A 27,269-nucleotide genomic window follows, 5' to 3' on the forward strand; every position below is an offset into this window, starting at 1 on the left:
ACAGAGGACATGTTACTAGATGAGTACCAGTATGGTGGGATCTATGAGCACTAGTGATGGAGCACAGAGGAGATGTTACTAGATGAGTACCAGTATGGTGAGATCTATGAGCACTAGTGATGGAGCACAGAGGAGATGTTACTAGATGAGTACCAGTATGGTGGGATCTATGAGCACTAGTGATGGAGTACAGAGGAGATGTTACTAGATGAGTTCCAGTATGGTGAGATCTATGAGCACTAGTGATGGAGCACAGAGGAGATGTTACTAGATGAGTACCAGTATGGTGAGATCTACGAGCACTAGTGATGGGGCACAGAGGAGATGTTACTAGATGAGTACCAGTATGGTGAGATCTATGAGCACTAGTGATGGAGCACAGAGGAGATGTTACTAGATGAGTTCCAGTATGGTGGGATCTATGAGCACTAGTGATGGAGCACAGAGGACATGTTACTAGATGAGTACCAGTATGGTGGGATCTATGAGCACTAGTGATGGAGCACAGAGGACATGTTACTAGATGAGTACCAGTATGGTGGGATCTATGAGCACTAGTGATGGAGCACAGAGGAGATGTTACTAGATGAGTACCAGTATGGTGAGATCTATGAGCACTAGTGATGGTGCACAGAGGACATGTTACTAGATGAGTACCAGTATGGTGAGATCTATGAGCACTAGTGATGGAGCACAGAGGAGATGTTACTAGATGAGTACCAGTATGGTGAGATCTACGAGCACTAGTGATGGGGCACAGAGGAGATGTTACTAGATGAGTACCAGTATGGTGGGATCTATGAGCACTAGTGATGGAGCACAGAGGACATGTTACTAGATGAGTACCAGTATGGTGAGATCTATGAGCACTAGTGATGGAGCACAGAGGACATGTTACTAGATGAGTACCAGTATGGTGAGATCTATGAGCACTAGTGATGGTGCACAGAGGAGATGTTACTAGATGAGTTCTAGTATGGTGAGATCTATGAGCACTAGTGATGGAGCATAGAGGACATGTTACTAGATGAGTACCAGTATGGTGAGATCTATGAGCACTAGTGATGGAGCACAGAGGACATGTTACTAGATGAGTTCCAGTATGGTGAGATCTATGAGCACTAGTGATGGAGCACAGAGGACATGTTACTAGATGAGTACCAGTATGGTGAGATCTATGAGCACTAGTGATGGAGCACAGAGGAGATGTTACTAGATGAGTACCAGTATGGTGGGATCTATGAGCACTAGTGATGGAGCACAGAGGACATGTTACTAGATGAGTACCAGTATAATGAGATCTATGAGCACTAGTGATGGAGCATAGAGGAGATGTTACTAGATGAGTACCAGTATGGTGGGATCTATGAGCACTAGTGATGGAGCACAGAGGACATGTTACTAGATGAGTACCAGTATGGTGAGATCTATGAGCACTAGTGATGGTGCACAGAGGATATGTTACTAGATGAGTACCAGTATGGTGAGATCTATGAGCACTAGTGATGGAGCACAGAGGACATGTTACTAGATGAGTACCAGTATGGTGAGATCTACGAGCACTAGTGATGGAGCACAGAGGAGATGTTACTAGATGAGTACCAGTATGGTGGGATCTATGAGCACTAGTGATGGAGCACAGAGGAGATGTTACTAAATGAGTACCAGTATGGTGGGATCTATGAGCACTAGTGATGGAGCACAGAGGAGATGTTACTAGATGAGTACCAGTATGGTGGGATCTATGAGCACTAGTGATGGAGCACAGAGGACATGTTACTAGATGAGTACCAGTATGGTGAGATCTATGAGCACTAGTGATGGAGCACAGAGGAGATGTTACTAGATGAGTACCAGTATGGTGAGATCTATGAGCACTAGTGATGGAGCACAGAGGAGATGTTACTAGATGAGTACCAGTATGGTGGGATCTATGAGCACTAGTGATGGAGCACAGAGGACATGTTACTAGATGAGTACCAGTATGGTGAGATCTATGAGCACTAGTGATGGAGCACAGAGGACATGTTACTAGATGAGTACCAGTATGGTGAGATCTATGAGCACTAGTGATGGAGCACAGAGGACATGTTACTAGATGAGTACCAGTATGGTGAGATCTATGAGCACTAGTGATGGAGCACAGAGGAGATGTTACTAGATGAGTATCAGTATGGTGGGATCTATGAGCACTAGTGATGGAGCACAGAGGACATGTTACTAGATGAGTACCAGTATGGTGGGATCTATGAGCACTAGTGATGGAGCACAGAGGAGATGTTACTAGATGAGTACCAGTATGGTGGGATCTATGAGCACTAGTGATGGAGCACAGAGGACATGTTACTAGATGAGTACCAGTATGGTGGGATCTATGAGCACTAGTGATGGAGCACAGAGGACATGTTACTAGATGAGTACCAGTATGGTGAGATCTATGAGCACTAGTGATGGAGCACAGAGGAGATGTTACTAGATGAGTACCAGTATGGTGAGATCTATGAGCACTAGTGATGGAGCACAGAGGATATGTTACTAGATGAGTACCAGTATGGTGGGATCTATGAGCACTAGTGATGGAGCACAGAGGAGATGTTACTAGATGAGTACCAGTATGGTGAGATCTATGAGCACTAGTGATGGAGCACAGAGGAGATGTTACTAGATGAGTACCAGTATGGTGAGATCTATGAGCACTAGTGATGGAGCACAGAGGAGATGTTACTAGATGAGTACCAGTATGGTGGGATCTATGAGCACTAGTGATGGAGCACAGAGGAGATGTTACTAGATGAGTACCAGTATGGTGAGATCTATGAGCACTAGTGATGGTGCACAGAGGAGATGTTACTAGATGAGTACCAGTATGGTGAGATCTATGAGCACTAGTGATGGAGCACAGAGGACATGTTACTAGATGAGTACCAGTATAGTGGGATCTATGAGCACTAGTGATGGAGCACAGTGGAGATGTTACTAGATGAGTACCAGTATGGTGGGATCTATGAGCACTAGTGATGGAGCACAGAGGAGATGTTACTAGATGAGTACCAGTATGGTGGGATCTATGAGCACTAGTGATGGAGCACAGTGGAGATGTTACTAGATGAGTACCAGTATGGTGGGATCTATGAGCACTAGTGATGGAGCACAGAGGAGATGTTACTAGATGAGTACCAGTATGGTGGGATCTATGAGCACTAGTGATGGTGCACAGAGGAGATGTTACTAGATGAGTACCAGTATGGTGAGATCTATGAGCACTAGTGATGGAGCACAGAGGAGATGTTACTAGATGAGTACCAGTATGGTGGGATCTATGAGCACTAGTGATGGAGCACACAGGACATGTTACTACATGAGTACCAGTATGGTGGGATCTATGAGCACTAGTGATGGAGCACAGAGGAGATGTTACTAGATGAGTACCAGTATGGTGGGATCTATGAGCACTAGTGATGGAGCACAGAGGACATGTTACTAGATGAGTACCAGTATGGTGAGATCTATGAGCACTAGTGATGGAGCACAGAGGACATGTTACTAGATGAGTACCAGTATGGTGAGATCTATGAGCACTAGTGATGGAGCACAGAGGACATGTTACTAGATGAGTACCAGTATGGTGGGATCTATGAGCACTAGTGATGGAGCACAGAGGACATGTTACTAGATGAGTACCAGTATGGTGAGATCTATGAGCACTAGTGATGGAGCACAGAGGAGATGTTACTAGATGAGTACCAGTATGGTGGGATCTATGAGCACTAGTGATGGAGCACAGAGGAGATGTTATTAGATGAGTACCAGTATGGTGAGATCTATGAGCACTAGTGATGGAGCACAGAGGAGATGTTACTAGATGAGTACCAGTATGGTGAGATCTATGAGCACTAGTGATGGAGCACAGAGGAGATGTTACTAGATGAGTACCAGTATGGTGGGATCTATGAGCACTAGTGATGGAGCACAGAGGAGATGTTATTAGATGAGTACCAGTATGGTGAGATCTATGAGCACTAGTGATGGAGCACAGAGGACATGTTACTAGATGAGTACCAGTATGGTGAGATCTATGAGCACTAGTGATGGAGCACAGAGGACATGTTACTAGATGAGTACCAGTATGGTGAGATCTATGAGCACTAGTGATGGAGCACAGAGGAGATGTTACTAGATGAGTACCAGTATGGTGAGATCTATGAGCACTAGTGATGGAGCACAGAGGAGATGTTACTAGATGAGTACCAGTATGGTGGGATCTATGAGCACTAGTGATGGAGCACAGAGGACATGTTACTAGATGAGTACCAGTATGGTGAGATCTATGAGCACTAGTGATGGAGCACAGAGGACATGTTACTAGATGAGTACCAGTATGGTGAGATCTATGAGCACTAGTGATGGAGCACAGAGGACATGTTACTACATGAGTACCAGTATGGTGGGATCTATGAGCACTAGTGATGGAGCACAGAGGACATGTTACTACATGAGTACCAGTATGGTGAGATCTATGAGCACTAGTGATGGAGCACAGAGGACATGTTACTAGATGAGTACCAGTATGGTGGGATCTATGAGCACTAGTGATGGAGCACAGTGGAGATGTTACTAGATGAGTACCAGTATGGTGAGATCTATGAGCACTAGTGATGGAGCACAGAGGAGATGTTACTAGATGAGTACCAGTATGGTGGGATCTATGAGCACTAGTGATGGAGCACAGAGGAGATGTTACTAGATGAGTACCAGTATGGTGGGATCTATGAGCACTAGTGATGGAGCACAGAGGACATGTTACTAGATGAGTACCAGTATGGTGAGATCTATGAGCACTAGTGATGGTGCACAGAGGACATGTTACTAGATGAGTACCAGTATGGTGGGATCTATGAGCACTAGTGATGGAGCACAGAGGACATGTTACTAGATGAGTACCAGTATGGTGGGATCTATGAGCACTAGTGATGGAGCACAGAGGAGATGTTACTAGATGAGTACCAGTATGGTGGGATCTATGAGCACTAGTGATGGAGCACAGAGGACATGTTACTAGATGAGTACCAGTATGGTGGGATCTATGAGCACTAGTGATGGAGCACAGAGGACATGTTACTAGATGAGTACCAGTATGGTGGGATCTATGAGCACTAGTGATGGAGCACAGAGGACATGTTACTAGATGAGTACCAGTATGGTGGGATCTATGAGCACTAGTGATGGAGCACAGAGGACATGTTACTAGATGAGTACCAGTATGGTGGGATCTATGAGCACTAGTGATGGTGCACAGAGGAGATGTTACTAGATGAGTACCAGTATGGTGGGATCTATGAGCACTAGTGATGGAGCACAGAGGAGATGTTACTAGATGAGTACCAGTATGGTGGGATCTATGAGCACTAGTGATGGAGCACAGAGGACATGTTACTAGATGAGTACCAGTATGGTGAGATCTATGAGCACTAGTGATGGAGCACAGAGGAGATGTTACTAGATGAGTACCAGTATGGTGGGATCTATGAGCACTAGTGATGGAGCACAGAGGACATGTTACTAGATGAGTACCAGTATGGTGAGATCTATGAGCACTAGTGATGGAGCACAGAGGGGATGTTATTAGATGAGTACCAGTATGGTAGGATCTATGAGCACTAGTGATGGAGCACAGAGGAGATGTTACTAGATGAGTACCAGTATGGTGGGATCTATGAGCACTAGTGATGGAGCACAGAGGACATGTTACTAGATGAGTACCAGTATGGTGAGATCTATGAGCACTAGTGATGGTGCACAGAGGAGATGTTACTAGATGAGTACCAGTATGGTGAGATCTATGAGCACTAGTGATGGAGCACAGAGGACATGTTATTAGATGAGTACCAGTATGGTGAGATCTATGAGCACTAGTGATGGAGCACAGAGGAGATGTTACTAGATGAGTACCAGTATGGTGAGATCTATGAGCACTAGTGATGGAGCACAGAGGAGATGTTACTAGATGAGTACCAGTATGGTGGGATCTATGAGCACTAGTGATGGAGCACAGAGGACATGTTACTAGATGAGTACCAGTATGGTGAGATCTATGAGCACTAGTGATGGAGCACAGAGGACATGTTACTAGATGAGTACCAGTATGGTGAGATCTATGAGCACTAGTGATGGTGTACAGAGGAGGCTGAAAGTAATTTGGGGGGAGTAGAGAATGGTAGGGTCCCTGGTGCTATAGCCCCATTCTAAATGGCTGGAGAGGACAACAGACTTGTGATGGCACGGATTTAAGCCTAAAATCTGGTGCACCCATCACCGGAGACTTTACCTTTAACTTTGAGTTTGGCGGACGTCTGGATTCCTTCTGATTTGAAGGACACGGCACCAGCATCTTCCTGTTTCACAGATGACAGGAGGAGTCCGTGCTTTTTGCCATTCACTATAATCTTGCAGGACTCTGAGGGTCTTATCTTTATTCCGTCCTTCATCCATGAGCCTTCAACATCTTCATGTGAGAGCTCCAGCTCAAAGGTGGCCGACTCCTTCTCATGGACCTCCATGTCCCGGAGACCTCTGACCAGCTTCACCTGCCGCACTAAGGACAGAGAAAATCCGTCACTACAGACATTAGGTTGTTTTGGATAATGGGGTGCAGTGCTTCATCTGTACCCTGCAATCAAACCATCCTTCATATAAGGGGGGCAGGGTGTATCAAAAGTCATGTGAAGGTCATGACCCTTTTACACTACTCCAGCTAAGTGGCTGATACAGGTTGGGCAGTCACATAACCTGATGTCTACACAGACACGTACTCTCCACGTTGACCTTGGCCTGGGTGGAGTCATTCAGGGTCTCACAGCCATACAGTCCACGGTCTGTAAAAGTGGCGCTCTTCAGGATCAGGATCTGCTTGTTTCCTTCAGATTTGATTTCAATGTTGTTACCAGACTGCAGAACCACCCCGTTCTTCATCCATTTCACCTCCTTGGAGGTTTTGGATAGCTCGGTCTCCAGTCGCACGCTCTGTCTCTCTTCTACAGTGATGGCCTCTAGCTTCTTCTTGAATAACACTGGGGCTTCTATAAAGGAGAATGACTTGTGAGACAAAATGCAGACACACAGGAGAAGGTGGACAAGATGCAAAGGGTCTCTGATGTCTATAGCAACCAGTTTGGAGTGTGTCTGGTGCACTGGTTGATATGGTCTGTCTCCAGCCGGACCTCCTTGTTCTCTCTTACCTCGGACCTTAAGGCTAGCCGTGGTCTTCACCCCTTCGGCATCAGCAGTGATTTCGGCGGCGTCCTGCAGGGTAAGACTGCTGAGGATCAGGCTGTGGACAGCACCTTTCTTGCTGATCTTGTATTTATTGCTCTTCTCTATTTTGGCACCATTTCTGTACCACGTCACATCTGCGTCGTTGGGGGATACGGTGCACTTAAATGTGGCCTCTGACCCTTCTTCCACCACCACATTGCTTAGCGCTGCAGTGAACTTCACCACTCGTGGAGCTACAGGAGGAGCAGGTTACAAGGTGTTATTTGTATAAGGGGCAGGAGGATATGTCCAATGACTATGTCTGGGAATGACCCTGGATTACTGTTACCTTTGGTCGTGAGCTGCGCAATGGTTTTCTCATCTCGGGATTCGCAGGAATATTCTCCTCCATCCTCTGCCTTGAGCTGGGAGATGGTCAGGCTGCGCTTGCTACCCTCAGACTGGATCTGTATGCGTTTGCCCGGTTTGAGCTCCTCTCCGTTCCTCCTCCAGGTCACATCACCCCTGCTCTGGCTCAGCTCACAGTTTAGGGTGACGGAGGAGCCGGTTTCTCCAGTCACTGCTTCCAGCTTCTTTACAAACTTCACAGGAACTTCTGATAAGAAGTGAAGATCAGAGAGAAATTGAGACAAATACAGAAGGAGACATTTAGAGACTCCACTCCTGGAACATGTCTGACCTTTGATCTGTACCCGATACTCCATCGTATCGCTGCCCGTGCTGCAGGTGTAGACACCGGTGTCTTTGCTTTCAGCAGTCTTTACAATGAGGGTTCGGTTGGCACCATCTGCAGACATCTGGTACTTGTTGGAGGAGCTGAGCTCGGCGCCATCTTTAAACCATTTCACCCGGGCAGTATGGGGCTGGACAGAGGTCAGCAGGGTGATGTCCTCGTGCTCTAGTACTATGAGCGCTTCCTTCTGGTCTAGCTTCTTCACAAATTTAGCTTCTGGTTCTAAAGTTACAAAAGAAAATCTATTGACCAAACACAATAGACCAGGACACCGACCACTGACCCTGACCTCATTGCTATTGGATAATGATCACTGACCTCTAACCTCATAATCCTGGCTCTTATAGATAATATACCCACCTTTGACGCTGATCTTGAAGTTGATCTTCTGCCCGGCTGCCTCACAGCTGTAGTCTCCGGCGTCTTTCTTCTCCACCTGCTCCACCACCAGACGCCGGTATTTGCCCTCAGTCTCCACCTTCAGTTTCTTGCTGGAGGTGATCGGCTTCCCGTCCTTGTACCACTTCACCTCTGTCTTCTCCTGGGAGACCTCACAGCTCAGGGTCGCGTTCTCCGCCATGACGGCCACCACCTCCTTCTGGATCTTGTCCTGGTTGATGAAGGATGGTTCTGGTTCTAAATTAAAATACAAAGAAGAAATAATGTAGAGTCACCAAACAGAAAATGACCCAATCACCTCAGAGCGAAATATGCCTCATCCTTTATGTACCACAAACCTCAATAGACAAATAAATTGTCTACAAAATATGATAAAACTTAAAGAATGTGGATGGGGTGTCGCTGTGTAGCTTCTCTGTGTCTCTGTGAGATTGAATGCTGTGATAGGGGAAATGGAGCTTCTAGAAGGGATTTCCAGTTAGCTAAGAGAGCAGAGCACAACTATGGCATCACATTAGGTTGGGTCAACCACTAAGCGGTCATGAAGCAAAAAAAAAAGGCAGAAGGCCAGAAGGTATTTGATGGGTCTTGATTTCTGAGGCATCATTTTACAACCAAAAATAATAAAATCAGAAAACCCAACAAACCTTTGACGCTGATCTTGAAGTTGATCTTCTGCCCGGCCGCCTCACAGCTGTAGTCTCCGGCGTCTTTCTTCTCCACCTGCTCCACCACCAGACGCCGGTATTTGCCTTCGGTCTCCAGCCTCAGTTTCTTGCTGGAGGTGATCAGCTTCCCGTCCTTGTACCACTTCACCTCTGTCTTACCATCGGAGACCTCACAGCTCAGGGTCGCGCTCTCTGTGAGTTTGGCCACCACCTCCTTCTGGATCTTGTCCTGGTTGATGAAGGTCGGCTCTGGTTCTAGAGGAAGAAGATGGAATTACACCTGATACGTTCTTCTTAATGGAATGGTCCAATCTTCTGTAACTGATGCTAATACTTATGTGATGCTATGGACTGTCTATTCTGTCTACATCTACTGCTGTAGGGGGAGATATTTTGTCTTCTCCGGAGCTCTGTTATTGCCATGGTTCCTATATCAAGGACAATCTATTCTTCACAGTCCTTGACTACAGCTGTTGACATCTAAACCTCAAAATGTTTCATGAGTAGGAGATCAGCAGGAGGGACCTGAACTGATGGTCCTCAAAAAGATAACTACATAGTGAACATCTCATCTACTCAACAAACCTTTGACGTTGATCTTGAAGTTGATCTTCTGCCCGGCCGCCTCACAGCTGTAGTCTCCGGCGTCTTTCTTCTCCACCTGCTCCACCACCAGACGCCGGTATTTGCCCTCAGTCTCCACCTTCAGTTTCTTGCTGGAGGTGATCAGCTTCCCGTCCTTGTACCACTTCACCTCTGTCTTACCATCGGAGACCTCACAGCTCAGGGTGGCGCTCTCTGTGAATTTGGCCACCACCTCCTTCTGGATCTTGTCCTGGTGGATGAAGGTCGGCTCTGGTTCTAGAGGAAGAAGATGGAATTACACCTGATACGTTCTTCTTAATGGAATGGTCCAATCTTCTGTAACTGATGCTAATACTTATGTGATGCTATGGACTGTCTACATCTACTGCTGTAGGGGGAGATATTTTGTCTTCTCCGGAGCTCTGTTATTGCCATGGTTCCTATGTCAAGGACAATCTATTCTTCACAGTCCTTTATTACAACTGGTAACATGTATGAGATCATTGAAAATCATCTGGACTGATGGTCCTCATGAAGATGACTCCTTAGTGATCATCTCCTCTGTACACAAGATGAGACCAGTCAGAGAAAACCCAACAAACCTTTGACGCTGATCTTGAAGTTGATCTTCTGCCCGGCCGCCTCACAGCTGTAGTCTCCGGCGTCTTTCTTCTCCACCTGCTCCACCACCAGACGCCGGTATTTGCCCTCAGTCTCCACCTTCAGTTTCTTGCTGGAGGTGATCAGCTTCCCGTCCTTGTACCACTTCACCTCTGTCTTACCATCGGAGACCTCACAGCTCAGGGTGGCGCTCTCTGTGAATTTGGCCACCACCTCCTTCTGGATCTTGTCCTGGTGGATGAAGGTCGGCTCTGGTTCTAGAGGAAGAAGATGGAATTACACTTGATACATTCTTCTTAATGGAATGGTCCAATCTTCTGTAACTGATGCTAATACTTATGTGATGCTATGGACTGTCTACATCTACTGCTGTAGGGGGAGATATTTTGTCTTCTCCGGAGCTCTGTTATTGCCATGGTTCCTATATCAAGGACAATCTATTCTTCACAGTCCTTTATTACAACTGGTAACATGTAAGAGATCATCGACAATCATCTGGACTGATGGTCCTCATGAAGATGACTCCTTAGTGATCATCTCCTCTGTACACAAGATGAGACCAGTCAGAGAAAACCCAACAAACCTTTGACGCTGATCTTGAAGTTGATCTTCTGCCCGGCCGCCTCACAGCTGTAGTCTCCGGCGTCTTTCTTCTCCACCTGCTCCACCACCAGACGCCGGTATTTGCCCTCAGTCTCCACCTTCAGTTTCTTGCTGGAGGTGATCAGCTTCCCGTCCTTGTACCACTTCACCTCTGTCTTACCATCGGAGACCTCACAGCTCAGGGTGGCGTTCTCTGTGAGTTTGGCCACCACCTCCTTCTGGATCTTGTCCTGGTTGATGAAGGTCGGTTCTGGTTCTAGAGTAAAATGAGAGTTTTACAATTTAAACTCAGTTCTTAAAGGAATGGTTAAGTTGTCTGTTTATAATGTGGTGTCAGTTATTGCATGTGCTGAAATCATCCATGTATAACAATCGTGGGGTAACTGTATATTATGAGGTACTGTTTTCCTTCACGCACCTCCAGATACCTAAATAAAAAGATATTAGGGAAGATTTATCAAGCTGCCTAAGAGTAAGTTTGTGCTTAGTTGCCCATGGCAACCAATTACACCTCCCATAATATTCATGAGCACTGCTGAAATGAGAGCTGAGCTGTAATTGGTTGCCATGGGCAACTAAGCACAAACTTACTCTTAGGCAGTTTGATAAATCTTCCCCATTGATTCAAAAAATATGAAAATCCCGTACCGTATAACATTCCTGTCGATTTTTACCACTTCTACGGCTTTAGGGGAAAAGATTTTGTGGCCTCAGGAGCTCTGCTAATGCTATGGTTCCTATATCATAAATAATTTATTTTGCACATTCTTTGACCACAGCTGGAAACATCTAAACATCAAAAAGTTCTATAAGTAAGAGATCATCTGTAAATATTCGGATGATTGTCCTCATGAAGATGACTCCATTGTCTCATCTACTAGCAGACCAGTCAGAGAAAACCCAACAAACCTTTGACGCTGATCTTGAAGTTGATCTTCTGCCCGGCCGCCTCACAGCTGTAGTCTCCGGCGTCTTTCTTCTCCACCTGCTCCAACACCAGACGCCGGTATTTGCCCTCAGTCTCCACCTTCAGTTTCTTGCTGGAGGTGATCAGCTTCCCGTCCTTGTACCACTTCACCTCTGTCTTACCATCGGAGACCTCACAGCTCAGGGTGGCGCTCTCTGTGAGTTTGGCCACCACCTCCTTCTGGATCTTGTCCTGGTTGATGAAGGTCGGCTCTGGTTCTAGAGTAAGAATAATAATATGTTGTTCTTAATGGGATTGTCCAATTTTCTGTAAGTGACGCTAATGCCATGGTCCTTTTATTCTTCACAGTCCTTGACTACAGCTGTTGAAATCTAAACCTCAAAATTATTTATGAGTAAGAGATCAGCAGGAGGGACCTGAACTGATGGTCCTCAAAAAGATAACTCCATAGTGAACATCTCATCTACTCAACAAACCTTTGACGCTGATTTTGAAGTTGATCTTCTGCCCGGCCGCCTCACAGCTGTAGTCTCCGGCGTCTTTCTTCTCCACCTGCTCCACCACCAGACGCCGGTATTTGCCCTCAGTCTCCACCTTTAGTTTCTTGCTGGAGGTGATCAGCTTCCCGTCCTTGTACCACTTCACCTCTGTCTTACCATCGGAGACCTCACAGCTCAGGGTCGCGCTCTCTGTGAATTTGGCCACCACCTCCTTCTGGATCTTGTCCTGTTGGATGAAGGTCGGCTCTGGTTCTAGAGGAAGAAGATGGAATTACACTTGATACGTTCTTCTTAATGGAATGGTCCAATCTTCTGTAACTGATGCTAATACTTATGTGATGCTATGGACTGTCTACATCTACTGCTGTAGGGGGAGATATTTTGTCTTCTCCGGAGCTCTGTTATTGCCATGGTTCCTATGTCAAGGACAATCTATTCTTTAAAGTCCTTTATTACAATTGGTAACATGTAAGAGATCATCGACAATCTACTGGACTGATGGTCCTCATGAAGATGACTCCTTAGTGATCATCTCCTCTACGCACAAGATGAGACCAGTCAGAGAAAACCCAACAAACCTTTGACGTTGATCTTGAAGTTGATCTTCTGCCCGGCCACCTCACAGCTGTAGTCTCCGGCGTCTTTCTTCTCCACCTGCTCCACCACCAGACGCCGGTATTTGCCCTCAGTCTCCACCTTTAGTTTCTTGCTGGAGGTGATCAGCTTCCCGTCCTTGTACCACTTCACCTCTGTCTTACCATCGGAGACCTCACAGCTCAGGGTGGCGCTCTCTGTGAGTTTGGCTACCACTTCCTTTTGGATCTTGTCCTGGTTGATGAAGGTCGGCTCAGGTTCTAGAGTAAGAATAATAATATGTTGTTCTTAATGGGATTGTCCAATTTTCTGTAAGTGATGCTAATGCCATGGTCCTTTTACCAGGGACAATCTATTCTTCACAGTCCTTGACTACAGCTGTTGACATTTAAACCTCAAAATGTTTCATGAGTAGGAGATCAGCAGGAGGGACCTGAACTGATGGTCCTCAAAAAGATAACTCCATAGTGAACATCTCATCTACTCAACAAACCTTTGACGCTGATTTTGAAGTTGATCTTCTGCCCGGCTGCCTCACAGCTGTAGTCTCCGGCGTCTTTCTTCTCCACCTGCTCCACCACCAGACGCCGGTATTTGCCCTCAGTCTCCACCTTCAGTTTCTTGCTGGAGGTGATCAGCTTCCCGTCCTTGTACCACTTCACCTCTGTCTTACCATCGGAGACCTCACAGCTCAGGGTGGCGCTCTCTGTGAATTTGGCCACCACCTCCTTCTGGATCTTGTCCTGGTTGATGAAGGTCGGCTCTGGTTCTAGAGGAAGAAGATGGAATTACACCTGATACGTTCTTCTTAATGGAATGGTCCAATCTTCTGTAACTGATGCTAATACTTATGTGATGCTATGGACTGTCTACATCTACTGCTGTAGGGGGAGATATTTTGTCTTCTCCGGAGCTCTGTTATTGCCATGGTTCCTATGTCAAGGACAATCTATTCTTCACAGTCCTTTATTACAACTGGTAACATGTATGAGATCATTGACAATCATCTGGACTGATGGTCCTCATGAAGATGACTCCTTAGTGATCATCTCCTCTACGCACAAGATGAGACCAGTCAGAGAAAACCCAACAAACCTTTGACGCTGATCTTGAAGTTGATCTTCTGCCCGGCCGCCTCACAGCTGTAGTCTCCGGCGTCTTTCTTCTCCACCTGCTCCACCACCAGACGCCGGTATTTGCCCTCAGTCTCCACCTTCAGTTTCTTGCTGGAGGTGATCGGCTTCCCGTCCTTGTACCACTTCACCTCTGTCTTACCATCGGAGACCTCACAGCTCAGGGTGGCGCTCTCTGTGAGTTTGGCCACCACCTCCTTCTGGATCTTGTCCTGGTTGAGGAATGCCGGTTCTGGTTCTAGAATAAAATGCAAGAATAAAGATGTAGAACAAGGCCCAATCACTACAGGCACTATGGAGCCGGCTCTTGTAAGAAGAGTGTGTTATATCTTATAATTTGTTTTCATAGGGATTGTAAACTCAGCGCCTGCACCCTCACCTCTCTGTCCATAGGATCTATTCTCAAACCTTCTCTGACACCCAATAAATCCACTTATGTAATAGAGAAAACAGCTGATAGCAAGGTCACAGGAAGGAGAAGGAGCAGCATGGGGATACAGCCTCAGCTTCTCTCTCTCTGTCTTATACTTTGGAGCCCATTTGGCTCTGCTGCATCAGCAGCTCATCAATGTGTGTGCTGTAGATATGGACACTAACTCATCACTAACCCATGACTAAACTCTAGTGATGGGTTCATTTATAAACGAGCCGGCATGAAGAGCTGGCTCTTTCGAGTGAACAATGGGAGACGGCTCCCTTCAGTGATTTACCTCAGGGAGGATACATTTAATATAAACAAAACATTAACCCTCTCAGGTCCCATAGCATTATATACTATTTTTACCACTGAGCGGAGCCTGACTAGAGGGGAAGATGCACTTATAACCTGGAGTTCTCTTAGCTGATGACCTCACCGGAGATAATGGCCGGCTGCAAATTATAATTGTCTGAGATACAGATGCATACGTTTCCTTTTACATATCGCAAAGCAAGAACTTCCCTGGGGATCCCAAGGCTGCCGCTGTCGCTTTCCATGTGACTTCCCGCTGTGAGAGGGGAGGAGGAAAGGATGGAAGTGACAGCAGGAGACCTCTGGTTGTATGGGGGGTCTCACCTGTCACCTGTAGGGTGAATGAGATGATGTCTTCTCCCAGGTGGCAGCTGTAGGTCCCTTCATCTTCCCTCCGGACACAGGAGATGAGCAGCTTCTGGAGCTTCCCTTTGGTCTCCAGCTGGAATTTCTTTGAGTGTCGTATCTCTTTGCTGTCCTTATACCACAAGACCCGGACGTTCTCCTCCGACGTCTCTGACACAAACTCTACCTGTTCCCCAGACCGGATCTGTACCTCGGAGCGCCCCCTAGAGGTCGTGAAGTGAGGAAGAGCTGCAGGGGGAAAAGGCAGGTTAGATGCCCCAAACTGTATCACACAGGCAAAGCTGAGATACATGACGACATATACAGGAGATACACAACTGTATCACACAGGCTGAGATACATGACAAGATATACAGTAGATACAAAACTGTATCACACAGGCTGAGATACATGACAAGATATACAGTAGATACCAAACTGTATCACACAGGCTGAGATACATGGTGACATATACAGGAGATACACAACTGTATCACACAGGTTAGGCTGAGATACATGATGACATATACAGGAGATACACAACTGTATCACACAAGTTAGGCTGAGATACATGACGAGATATACAGGAGATACACAACTGTATCACACAGGTTAGGCTGAGATACATGAGAAGATATACAGGAGATACACAACTGTATCACACAGGCAAGGCTGAGATACATGAGAAGATATACAGGAGATACACAACTGTATCACACAGGCTGAGATACATGGTGACATATACAGGAGATACACAACTGTATCACACAGGTTAGGCTGAGATACATGATGACATATACAGGAGATACACAACTGTATCACAAAGGATATACATGTACCACTGACACAGTATCACAGAGGATAAGCTTAGATACATGATGGTATATACAGTAGCTACAGAACAGAATATATCACTGATACAGTATCACATAAGACAGGATTAGATACACAACAGTATCACAAAGCATAAGCTTAGATCCAGTGGTAGATATGTGTTAGCGGCAGAGGATCTTATATTAGCAGATGACATCACACTGGGTTGGTATGTGAAGGGTTAAGGTGACAGCTGCCGGGGGCAGGGGCAGCTCCAGTATTACATTCCCTCTCAGCTCGACCTTTGCTATTTGGGGGGTGCAATAGCCTGCGTCCTTCAGGGATCAGGGGAATGTGATCCAATCTGGGTGGCATCTCACATAGAGACAAGAGAGGATGCCAGGCATCTACAGCCCAGGAAGCGGCCAACAAGAAACAAAAAGCAGTGTCCTCCTATCACTACTAGGGCTGACTGTCCTATACCATCGCCCCCACATCATCACACCAGCAGGGGGCAGTGTGTCCTCCTATCACTACTAGGGGTGACTGTCCTATACCATGGCCCCACATGATCACACCAGCAGGGGGCAGTGTGTCCTCCTATCACTACTAGGGCTGACTTTCCTATACCATCGCCCCCACATCATCACACCAGCAGGGGGCAGTGTGTCCTCCTATCACTGCTAGGGCTGACTGTCCTATACCATCGCCCCCACATCATCACACCAGCAGGGGGCAGTGTGTCCTCCTATCACTGCTAGGGGTGACTGTCCTATACCATCGCCCCCACATCATCACACCAGCAGGGGGCAGTGTCCTCCCATCACTACTAGGGGTGACTGTCCTATACCATGGCCCCCACATCATCACACCAGCAGGGGGCAGTGTGTCCTCCTATCACCTCTAGGGGCGACTGCCCTATACCATGACCCCAACATCATCACACCAGCAGAGGCAGTGTCCTCCTATCACTGCTAGGAGTGACTGTCCTATACCATGGCCCCCACATCATCACACCAGCAGGGGGCAGTGTGTCCTCCTATCACTTCGAGGGGTGACTGTCCTATACCATGGCCCCCATATCATAACACCAGCAGGGGGCAGTGTGTCCTCCTATCACTTCTAGGGGTGACTGTCCTATTACATGGCCCCACATCATCACACCAGCAGGGGGCAGTGTCCTCCTATCACTGCTAGGGGTTACTGTCCTATACCATGGCCCCCACATCATCACACCAACAGAGGGCAGTGTGTCCTCCTATCACTGCTAGGGGTGACTGTCCTATACCATGGCCCCACATCATCACACCAGCAGGGGGCAGTGTGTCCTCCTATCACTGCTAGGGGTGACTGTCCTATACCATTGCCTCCACATCATCACACCAGCAGGGGGCAGTGTGTCCTCCTATCACTGCTAGGGGTGACTGTCCTATACAATGGCCCCCACATCATCACACCAGCAGGGAGCAGTGTGTCCTCCTATCACTGCTAGGGGTGACTGTCCTATACCATGGCCCCCACATCATCACACCAGCAGGGGGCAGTGTGTCCTCCTATCACTGCTAGGGGTGACTGTCCTATACCATGGCCCCCCACAGCATCACACCAGCAGGGGGCAGTGTGTCCTCCTATCACTGCTAGGGGTGTCTGTCCTATACCATGGCCCCCACATCATCACACCAGCAGGGGGCAGTGTCCTAACACTGCTAGGGGTGACTGTCCTATACCATGTCCCCCACATCATCACACCAGCAGGGGGCAGTGTGTCCGCCTATCACTACTAGGGGTGACTATCCTATACCATGGCCCCCACATCATCACACCAGCAGGGGGCAGTGTGTCCTCCTATCACTTCTAGGGGTGACTGTCCTATACCATGGCCCCCACATCATCACACCAGCAGGGGCAGTGTCCTCCTATCACTGCTAGGGGTGACTGTCCTATTACATGGCTCCACATCATCACACCAGCAGGGGGCGGTGTCCTCCTATCACTGCTAGGGGTGACTGTCCTATACCACGGCCCCCACATCATCACACCAGGAGGGGCAGTGTGTCCTCCTATCACTACTAGGGGTGACTGTCCTATGTCATGGTTCTCCACATCATCACACCAGAAGGGGGCAGTGTGTCCTCCTATCACTTCTAGGGGTGACTGTCCTATACCATGGCCCCCACATCATCACACCAGAAGGAAGCAGTGTCCTAATATCACTACTAGGGGTGACTGTCCTATACCATGGCCCCCACATCATCACACCAGCAGGGGGCAGTGTGTCCTCCTATCACTGCTAGGGATGACTGTCCTATACCATGGCCCCCACATCATCTCACCAGCAGGGGGTAGGGTCCTCATATCACTACTAGGGGTGACTGTCCTATACCATGGCCCCACATCATCACACCAGCAGGGGGCAGGGTCCTCCTATCACTGCTAGGGGTGACTGTCCTATACCATGGCCCCATTTCATCTCACCAGCAGGGGGCAGGGTCCTCCTATCACTACTAGGGGTGACTGTCCTATACCATGGCCCCCACATCATCTCACCAGCAGGGGGCAGGGTCCTCCTATCACTACTAGGGGTTACTGTCCTATACCATGGCCCCCACATCATCACACCAGCAGGGGGCAGTGTGTTCTCCTATCACTACTAGGGGTAACTGTCCTATGCCATGGCCTTCACATCATCACACTCGCAGGAGGCAGTGTGTCCTCCTATCACTGCTAGGGGTCACTGTCCTATTCCATGGCCCCCACATCATCACACCACCGGGGGGCAGTGTGTCCTCCTATCACTAGTAGGGGTGACTGTCCTATTCCATGGCCCCCCACATCATCACACCAGCAGGGGGCAGTGTCCTCCTATCACTACTAGGGGCGACTATCCTATACCATGGTCCCCACATCATCACACCAGCAGGGGGCAGTGTGTCCTGCTATCACTACTAGGGGTGACTGTCCTATACCATGGCTCCACATCATCACACCAGCAGGGGGCAGTGTGTCCTCCTATCACTACTAGGGGTGACTGTCCTATTCCATGGCTTCACATCATCACACCACCGGGGGGCAGTGTGTCCTCCTGTCACTAATAGGGGTGACTGTCCTATTCCATGGCTCCACATCATCACACCAGTGGGGGAGGGCAGTGTGTCCTCTTATCACTGCTAGGGGTGACTGCCCTATACCATGGCCCCCACATCATCACACCAGCAGGGGGCAGTGTCCTCCTATCACTGCTAGGGGTGACTGTCCTATACCATAGCCCCCTTCATCATCACACCAGCAGGGGGCAGTGTGTCCTCCTATCACTGCTAGGGGTGTCTGTCCTATACCATCGCCCCCACATCATCACACCAGCAGGGGGCAGTGTGTCCTGCTATCACTACTAGTGCTGACTGTCCTATACCATGTCCCCCACATCATCACTCCAGCAGGGGGCAGTGTCCTCCCATCACTACTAGGGGCGACTGCCCTATACCATGACCCCAACATCATCACACCAGCAGAGGCAGTGTCCTCCTATCACTTCTAGGGGTGACTGTCCTATACCATGGCCCCCACATCATCACACCAGCAGGGGGCAGTGTGTCCTCCTATCACTTCGAGGGGTGACTGTCCTATTACATGGCCCCACATCATCACACCAGCAGGGGGCACTGTCCTCCTATCACTGCTAGGGGTGACTGTCCTATACCATGGCCCCCACATCATCACACCAGCAGGGGGCAGTGTGTCCTCCTATCACTGCTAGGGGTGACTGTCCTATACCATGGCCCCCACATCATCACACCAGCAGGGGGCAGTGTGTCCTCCTATCACTGCTAGGGGTGACTGTCCTATACAATGGCCCCCACATCATCACACCAGCAGGGAGAAGTGTGTCCTCCTATTACTGCTAGGGGTGACTGTCCTATACCATGGCCCCCACATCATCACACCAGCAGGGGGCAGTGTGTCCTCCTATCACTGCTAGGGGTGACTGTCCTATACCATGGCCCCCCACATCATCACACCAGTAGGGGGCAGTGTGTCCTCCTATCACAGCTAGGGGTGACTGTCCTATACCATGGCCCCCCACATCATCACACCAGCAGGGGGCAGTGTGTCCTCCTATCACTGCTAGGGGTGACTGTCCTATACCATGGCCCCCACATCATCACACCAGCAGGGGGCAGTGTCCTATCACTGCTAGGGGTGACTGTCCTATTACATGGCCCCACATCATCACACCAGCAGGGGGCGGTGTCCTCCTATCACTGCTAGGGGTGACTGTCCTATACCATGGCCCCCACATCATCACACCAGCAGGGGGCAGTGTGTCCTCCTACCACTACTAGGGGTGACTGACCTATGTCATGGTTCTCCACATCATCACACCAGCAGGGGGCAGTGTGTCCTCCTATCACTTCTAGGGGTGACTGTCCTATACCATGGCCCCCACATCATCACACCAGCAGGGGACAGTGTGTCCTCCTATCACTTCTAGGGGTGACTGTCCTATACCATGGCCCCCACATCATCTCACCAGCAGGGGGCAGTGTGTCCTCCTATCACTGCTAGGGGTGACTGTCCTATATCATGGCCCCCACATCATCACACCAGCAGGGGGCAGTGTGTCCTCCTATCACTTCAAGGGGTGACTGTCCTATACCATGGCCCCCACATCATCACACCAGCAGGGGGCAGTATGTCCTCCTATCACTTCAAGGGGTGACTGTCCTATACCATGGCCCCCACATCATCACACCAGCAGGGGGCAGTGTGTCCTCCTATCACTGCTAGGGGTGTCTGTCCTATACCATGGCCCCCACATCATCACCAGCAAGGGGCAGTGTCATCCTATCACTACTAGGGGTGACTGTCCTATACCATGGCCCCCACATCATCACACCAGCAGGGGGCAGTGTGTTCTCCTATCACTACTAGGGGTGACTGTCCTATGCCATGGCCTCCACATCATCACACTCGCAGGAGGCAGTGTGTCCTCCTATCACTACTAGGGGTGACTGTCCTATTCCATGGCCCCCACATCATCACACCAGCAGGGGACAGTGTGTCCTCCTATCACTGCTAGGGGTGACTGTCCTATTCCATGGCCCCCACATCATCACACCAGCAGGGGGCAGTGTGTCCTCCTGTCACTAATATGGGTGACTGTCCTATTCCATGGCTCCACATCATCACACCAGTGGGGGAGGGCAGTGTGTCCTCCTATCACTACTGGGGGCGACTGTCCTATACCATGGCCCCCACATCATCACACCAGCAGGGGGCAGTGTGTCCTCCTATTACTGCTAGGGGTGACTGTCCTATACTATAGCCCCCTTCATCATCACACCAGCAGGGGGCAGTGTGTCCTCCTATCACTTCTAGGGGTGTCTGTCCTATACCATGGCCCCCCACATCATCACACCAGCAGGGGGCAGTGTGTCCTCCTATCACTGCTAGGGGTGACTGTCCTATTCCATGGCCCCCACATCATCACACCAGCAGGGGGCAGTGTCCTCCTATCACTGCTAGGGGTGACTGTCCTATACCATGTCCAGCACATCATCACACCAGCAGGGGGCAGTGTGTCCTCCTATCACTACTAGCGGTGACTGTCCTATACCATGTCCCCCACATCATCACACCAGCAGGGGTCAGTGTGTTCTCCTATCACTACTAGGGGTGACTGTCCTATGCCATGGCCTCCACATCATCACACTCGCAGGAGGCAGTGTGTCCTCCTATCACTACTAGGGGTGACTGTCCTATTCCATGGCCCCCACATCATCACACCACCGGGGGGCAGTGTGTCCTCCTATCACTGCTAGGGGTGACTGTCCTATACCATGGCCCCCCACATCATCACACCAGCAGGGGGCAGTGTGTCCTCCTATCACTGCTAGGGGTGACTGTCCTATACCATGGCCCCACATCATCACACCAGCAGGGGGCAGTGTGTCCTCCTATCACTACTAGGGGTGACTGTCCTATACCATGGCCCCACATCATCACTCCAGCAGGGGGCAGTGTGTCCTCCTATCACTGCTACGGGTGACTGTCCTATACCATGGCCCCCCACATCATCACACCAGCAGGGGGCAGTGTGTTCTCCTATCACTACTAGGGGTGACTGTCCTATACCATGGCCCCCCACATCATCACACTCGCAGGAGGCAGTGTGTCCTCCTATCACTACTAGGGGTGACTGTCCTATACCATGGCCCCCCACATCATCACACCAGCAGGGGGCAGTGTGTCCTCCTATCACTGCTAGGGGTGACTGTCCTATACCATGGCCCCCACATCATCACACCAGCAGGGGGCAGTGTGTCCTCCTATCACTGCTAGGGGTGACTGTCCTATTCCATGGCCCCCACATCATCACACCAGCAGGGGGAAGTGTCCTCCTATCACTGCTAGGGGTGACTGTCCTATTCCATGGCCCCCACATCATCACACCAGCAGGGGGCAGTGTGTCCTCCTATCACTACTAGGGTTGACTGTCCTATACCATGGCCCCACATCATCACACCAGCAGGGGGCAGTGTGTCCTCCTATCACTCCTACTACTACATGGCCCCACATGATCACACTAGTGGGGTAGGGCAGTGTGTCCTCCTATCACTGCTAGGGGAGGCTTCCCTATACCACCTATGTCAGATATGTTAGGGCTGTGTGTTCTGACCTCGGACGCGGAGCTTGGTGCTGCTCTGGACTCCTTTGGATGTGAAGATGACCTCGGCCTGGTCCTGGTGTTGGCCGACGCTCTTGATCAGGAGCATGTGAGTGTTCTTCACGCGTTTCACCACATACTGGTCATTACTCTCCACCGCTCTCCCATTGATGGACCACGATCCTGGAGACACTGTGGTGAGGTCAACCGAGAAGGTGGCCTCTGACCCTGCTGTGACCTCCACTGGCCTCAGAGGAGTCTTAATGGAGGGGATAGGTTCTAGAAGATACAAAAATGACATCCTCAGATTACATCCCCACACCTACCTACCTACCTACCTACCTGGGTAACGGTCACCTACCGAGGTACAATGTCCCCTGGAACTCCAGGTGGGGGCTCTGCCCATAGCTGTTTATGGCGCTGACCCGGAATTGAAAACTTCCTTCATCTGGAACATGGCTGACGATGAACTCTCGGGTGGGCACGTTGGGGGTTTCGTGGCACCTCACCCAGTTCGTGGCTCCAAGCTTTTTGCGTTCTACAATGTAGCCATCGATGGGCACCGGCCTGTCCATGGGGGGAGGGGACCAGGCTAATTTCACGGATGTTTCAGTCTTTTCTGTCACCACGGGGTTAATGGGGGCGTTTGCTGGAGGTTTCCTCAAAGCTAAAGGAGAAAGAAAGATCTAGGTTTGGGCTGGTTCCTCGCGAGGCGTTGGGCACGGTCCCTCTTGGTGTTGGATACTCACTGGTGACGGTGAACTGGGTGGACGTCTTACACTCATCGGCTATGAAGGCGATGACGCCCGAGTCGCTGTTCCTGCAGTCCCGGATAATCAGGGTGTGCTGCTTCCCGGATGATGTGATAGAGATCCGACCATCAGGGACCACGTTCTGCCCATCGATTGTCCACCTGACCTTCTCGCAGTCGTTGTCCAGCTCCACGCAGAAGATGGCGGTATCACTGACCGGAACGGCCGTCCTGCGAGGAAGCTTCTTTACGATATTACCTACAGACGAAGACGATGGTCCTGATTATAAGAACATGAGAAAACCTCTACCTAGACCCTGAGCACCTGGAGAACCTATGAAGAACCTATGGAGAACCTCCTGACCCGTCCGATGGTTCGGTCACCCCCAGAGCTGGACTCATAATTCTGCTTTAGGACACGGCTCATGCTCAGTCATTAGTGAAGCTGTAGGACATGACATGGAGATGTATCAGAGATCGGTGGGGTCTCCTCCGGTCTTACCTTGGACGGACAGCTCGGCGATGGTGCGGCTGCCCTCCTTCATCTCACAGATGTAAACGGCGTCATCATCGGTGGTGACGTTCTGGATGGTCAGTCTCCGGATGGTTCCTTCCTCCTCGATGTTGTACTTGTGGCTCTGCTGGATTTTGGTCTCCTCCTTGTACCAGGAGGACTCGGTGATGGGGTGAGGGACCTCGCACTGGAAGGTGGCCGTCTCCTTCTCCCTCACCTCCACATCTCGCAGCTTGGAGCGGAAGGGAATTCTCGGCTCTTTGGAAGAACAAGAGAAATAGTCAGAGAAACAGGACGACAACCGGAGGAGGAGAAGTCGCATCGGGTGGTCGGATCTAAGATCCGGAATGAGGAGCCAAATGTCACGCGACAAATATATGAATTGTAAAGACAAAGAGAGACAAAGGAAATAGACCCCTGTGTGATACAGGTCAGACTTACCTGCTGTACAGTGCACTGCCTCTATATACTACACTACACAGCCCTGTATTATCTGCTGTACAGTACACTGCCTCTATATACTACACAGCCCTGTATTATCTACTGTACAGTGCACTGCCGCTATATACTACACCCCCTGTATTATCTACTGTACAGTGCACTGCCGCTATATACTACACAGCCCTGTATTATCTGCTGTACAGTGCACTGCCTCTATATACTACACACCCTGTATTATCTGCTGTATAGTGCACTGCCTCTATATACTACACAGCCCTGTATTATCTGCTGTACAGTGCACTGCCTCTATATACTACACACCCTGTATTATCTGCTGTATAGTGCACTGCCCCTATATACTACACACCCTGTATTATCTACTGTACAGTGCACTGCCTCTATATACTACACACCCTGTATTATCTGCTGTACAGTGCACTGCCTCTATATACTACACAGCCTGTATTATCTGCTGTACAGTGCACTGCCTCTATATACTACACACCCTGTATTATCTGCTGTACAGTGCACTGCCTCTATATACTACACACCCTGTATTATCTGCTGTACAGTGCACTGCCTCTATATACTACACAGCCTGTATTATCTGCTGTACAGTGCACTGCCGCTATATACTACACAGCCCTGTATTATCTGCTGTACAGCGCACTGCCTCTATATACTACACAGCCTGTATTACCTGCTGTACAGTGCACTGCCTCTATATACTACACAGCCCTGTATTATCTGCTGTACAGTGCACTGCCTCTATATACTACACACCCTGTATTATCTGCTGTACAGTGCACTGGCTCTATATACTACACAGCCCTGTATTATCTGCTGTACAGTACACTGCCTCTATATACTACACAGCCCTGTATTATCTGCTGTACAGTACACTGCCTCTATATACTACACAGCCCTGTATTATCTGCTGTACAGCGCACTGCCTCTATATACTACACAGCCTGTATTATCTGCTGTACAGTGCACTGCCTCTATATACTACACAGCCCTGTATTATCTGCTGTACAGTGCACTGCCTCTATATACTACACAGCCCTGTATTATCTGCTGTACAGTGCACTGCCTCTATATACTACACACCCTGTATTATCTGCTGTACAGTGCACTGCCTCTATATACTACACAGCCTGTATTATCTGCTGTACAGTACACTGCCTCTATATACTACACACCCTGTATTATCTGCTGTACAGTGCACTGCCTCTATATACTACACACCCTGTATTATCTGCTGTACAGCGCACTGCCTCTATATACTACACATCCCTGTATTATCTGCTGTACAGTGCACTGCCTCTATATACTACACATCCCTGTATTATCTGCTGTACAGTGCACTGCCTCTATATACTACACAGCCCTGTATTATCTGCTGTACAGTGCACTGCCTCTATATACTACACAGCCCTGTATTATCTGCTGTACAGTGCACTGCCTCTATATACTACACAGCCCTGTATTATCTGCTGTACAGTGCACTGCCGCTATATACTACACAGCCCTGTATTATCTGCTGTACAGTGCACTGCCTCTATATACTACACACCCTGTATTATCTGCTGTACAGTGCACTGCCTCTATATACTACACACCCTGTATTATCTGCTGTACAGTGCACTGCCTCTATATACTACACACCCTGTATTATCTGCTGTACAGTACACTGCCTCTATATACTACACACCCTGTATTATCTGCTGTACAGTGCACTGCCTCTATATACTACACATCCCTGTATTATCTGCTGTACATCATGTATTAGCCTCAGAATAAGTGTGATGTTAATAATCTGCTCAGTCTATTCTTACCAGGACAATGCAGGACCTGCTGTATGTTATATGTCCAAATACAGGCAGGACCTGGACCTCCGGCAGAGTCAGTGCTATCATATCCCACACCACAGACTGTACATATAATATGCTCCACATGGGGAACCTTATATGTAGACACGTTGATGGTCTCCAAGAAGCTCCAAGGTCTCTAGGGTCATATATTTTCTGAGAGATCAGGATACAAGTCATATAGAGGATCTCACTGTCTGCCTAGTGTCTGCTCTGAGGTCCTCCATGAGGTGGAGGTGTCACTGTCTGCCTAGTGTCTGCTCTGAGGTCCTCCATGAGGTGGAGGGGTCACTGTCTGCCTAGTGTCTGCTCTGAGGTCCTCCATGAGGTGGAGGTGTCACTGTCTGCCTAGTGTCTGCTCTGAGGTCCTCCATGAGGTGGAGGGGTCACTGTCTGCCTAGTGTCTGCACTGAGGTCCTCCATGAGGTGGAGGAGTCACTGTCTGCCTAGTGTCTGCTCTGAGGTCCTCCATGAGGTGGAGGAGTCACTGTCTGCCTAGTGTCTGCTCTGGGGTCTTCCATGAGGTGGAGGAGTCACTGTCTGCCTAGTGTCTGCTCTGAGGTCCTCCATGAGGTGGAGGGGTCACTGTCTGCCTAGTGTCTGCTCTGAGGTCCTCCATGAGGTGGAGGTGTCACTGTCTGCCTAGTGTCTGCTCTGAGGTCCTCCATGAGGTGGAGGTGTCACTGTCTGCCTAGTGTCTGCTCTGAGGTCCTCCATGAGGTGGAGGGGTCACTGTCTGCCTAGTGTCTGCACTGAGGTCCTCCATGAGGTGGAGGAGTCACTGTCTGCCTAGTGTCTGCTCTGAGGTCCTCCATGAGGTGGAGGAGTCACTGTCTGCCTAGTGTCTGCTCTGGGGTCTTCCATGAGGTGGAGGAGTCACTGTCTGCCTAGTGTCTGCTCTGAGGTCCTCAATGAGGTGGAGGTGTCACTGTCTGCCTAGTGTCTGCTCTGAGGTCCTCCATGAGGTGGAGGTGTCACTGTCTGCCTAGTGTCTGCTCTGAGGTCCTCCATGAGGTGGAGGTGTCACTGTCTGCCTAGTGTCTGCTCTGAGGTCCTCCATGAGGTGGAGGGGTGACTGTCTGCCTAGTGTCTGCTCTGAGGTCC

General features: G+C 49.2%; 1 protein-coding gene across 1 annotated transcript in view; it reads right to left on the reverse strand.

The window, feature by feature from the left end:
• OBSCN (obscurin, cytoskeletal calmodulin and titin-interacting RhoGEF) overlaps positions 1-27,269 on the reverse strand; it is a 155,949-nt gene that overhangs the window by 60,923 nt on the left and 67,757 nt on the right. The window contains exons 3-22 of the mRNA XM_072131628.1: positions 23,842-24,111; positions 23,338-23,598; positions 22,950-23,255; positions 22,601-22,867; positions 15,091-15,360; positions 13,999-14,274; positions 13,397-13,672; positions 12,888-13,163; positions 12,286-12,561; positions 11,791-12,066; positions 10,862-11,137; positions 10,260-10,535; positions 9,658-9,933; positions 9,052-9,327; positions 8,366-8,641; positions 7,952-8,227; positions 7,601-7,867; positions 7,236-7,505; positions 6,810-7,076; positions 6,326-6,592 (exon numbers count right to left, since the gene is read on the reverse strand). Of these exons, the coding sequence (XP_071987729.1) occupies positions 6,326-6,592; positions 6,810-7,076; positions 7,236-7,505; positions 7,601-7,867; positions 7,952-8,227; positions 8,366-8,641; positions 9,052-9,327; positions 9,658-9,933; positions 10,260-10,535; positions 10,862-11,137; positions 11,791-12,066; positions 12,286-12,561; positions 12,888-13,163; positions 13,397-13,672; positions 13,999-14,274; positions 15,091-15,360; positions 22,601-22,867; positions 22,950-23,255; positions 23,338-23,598; positions 23,842-24,111 (5,481 nt within the window). The remainder of the gene's footprint in view (positions 1-6,325; positions 6,593-6,809; positions 7,077-7,235; positions 7,506-7,600; positions 7,868-7,951; positions 8,228-8,365; positions 8,642-9,051; positions 9,328-9,657; positions 9,934-10,259; positions 10,536-10,861; positions 11,138-11,790; positions 12,067-12,285; positions 12,562-12,887; positions 13,164-13,396; positions 13,673-13,998; positions 14,275-15,090; positions 15,361-22,600; positions 22,868-22,949; positions 23,256-23,337; positions 23,599-23,841; positions 24,112-27,269) is intronic.

The sequence above is a fragment of the Engystomops pustulosus genome, unplaced genomic scaffold, assembly GCF_040894005.1.
Source record: "Engystomops pustulosus unplaced genomic scaffold, aEngPut4.maternal MAT_SCAFFOLD_109, whole genome shotgun sequence".
NCBI classification, from domain to species: domain Eukaryota; kingdom Metazoa; phylum Chordata; class Amphibia; order Anura; family Leptodactylidae; genus Engystomops; species Engystomops pustulosus.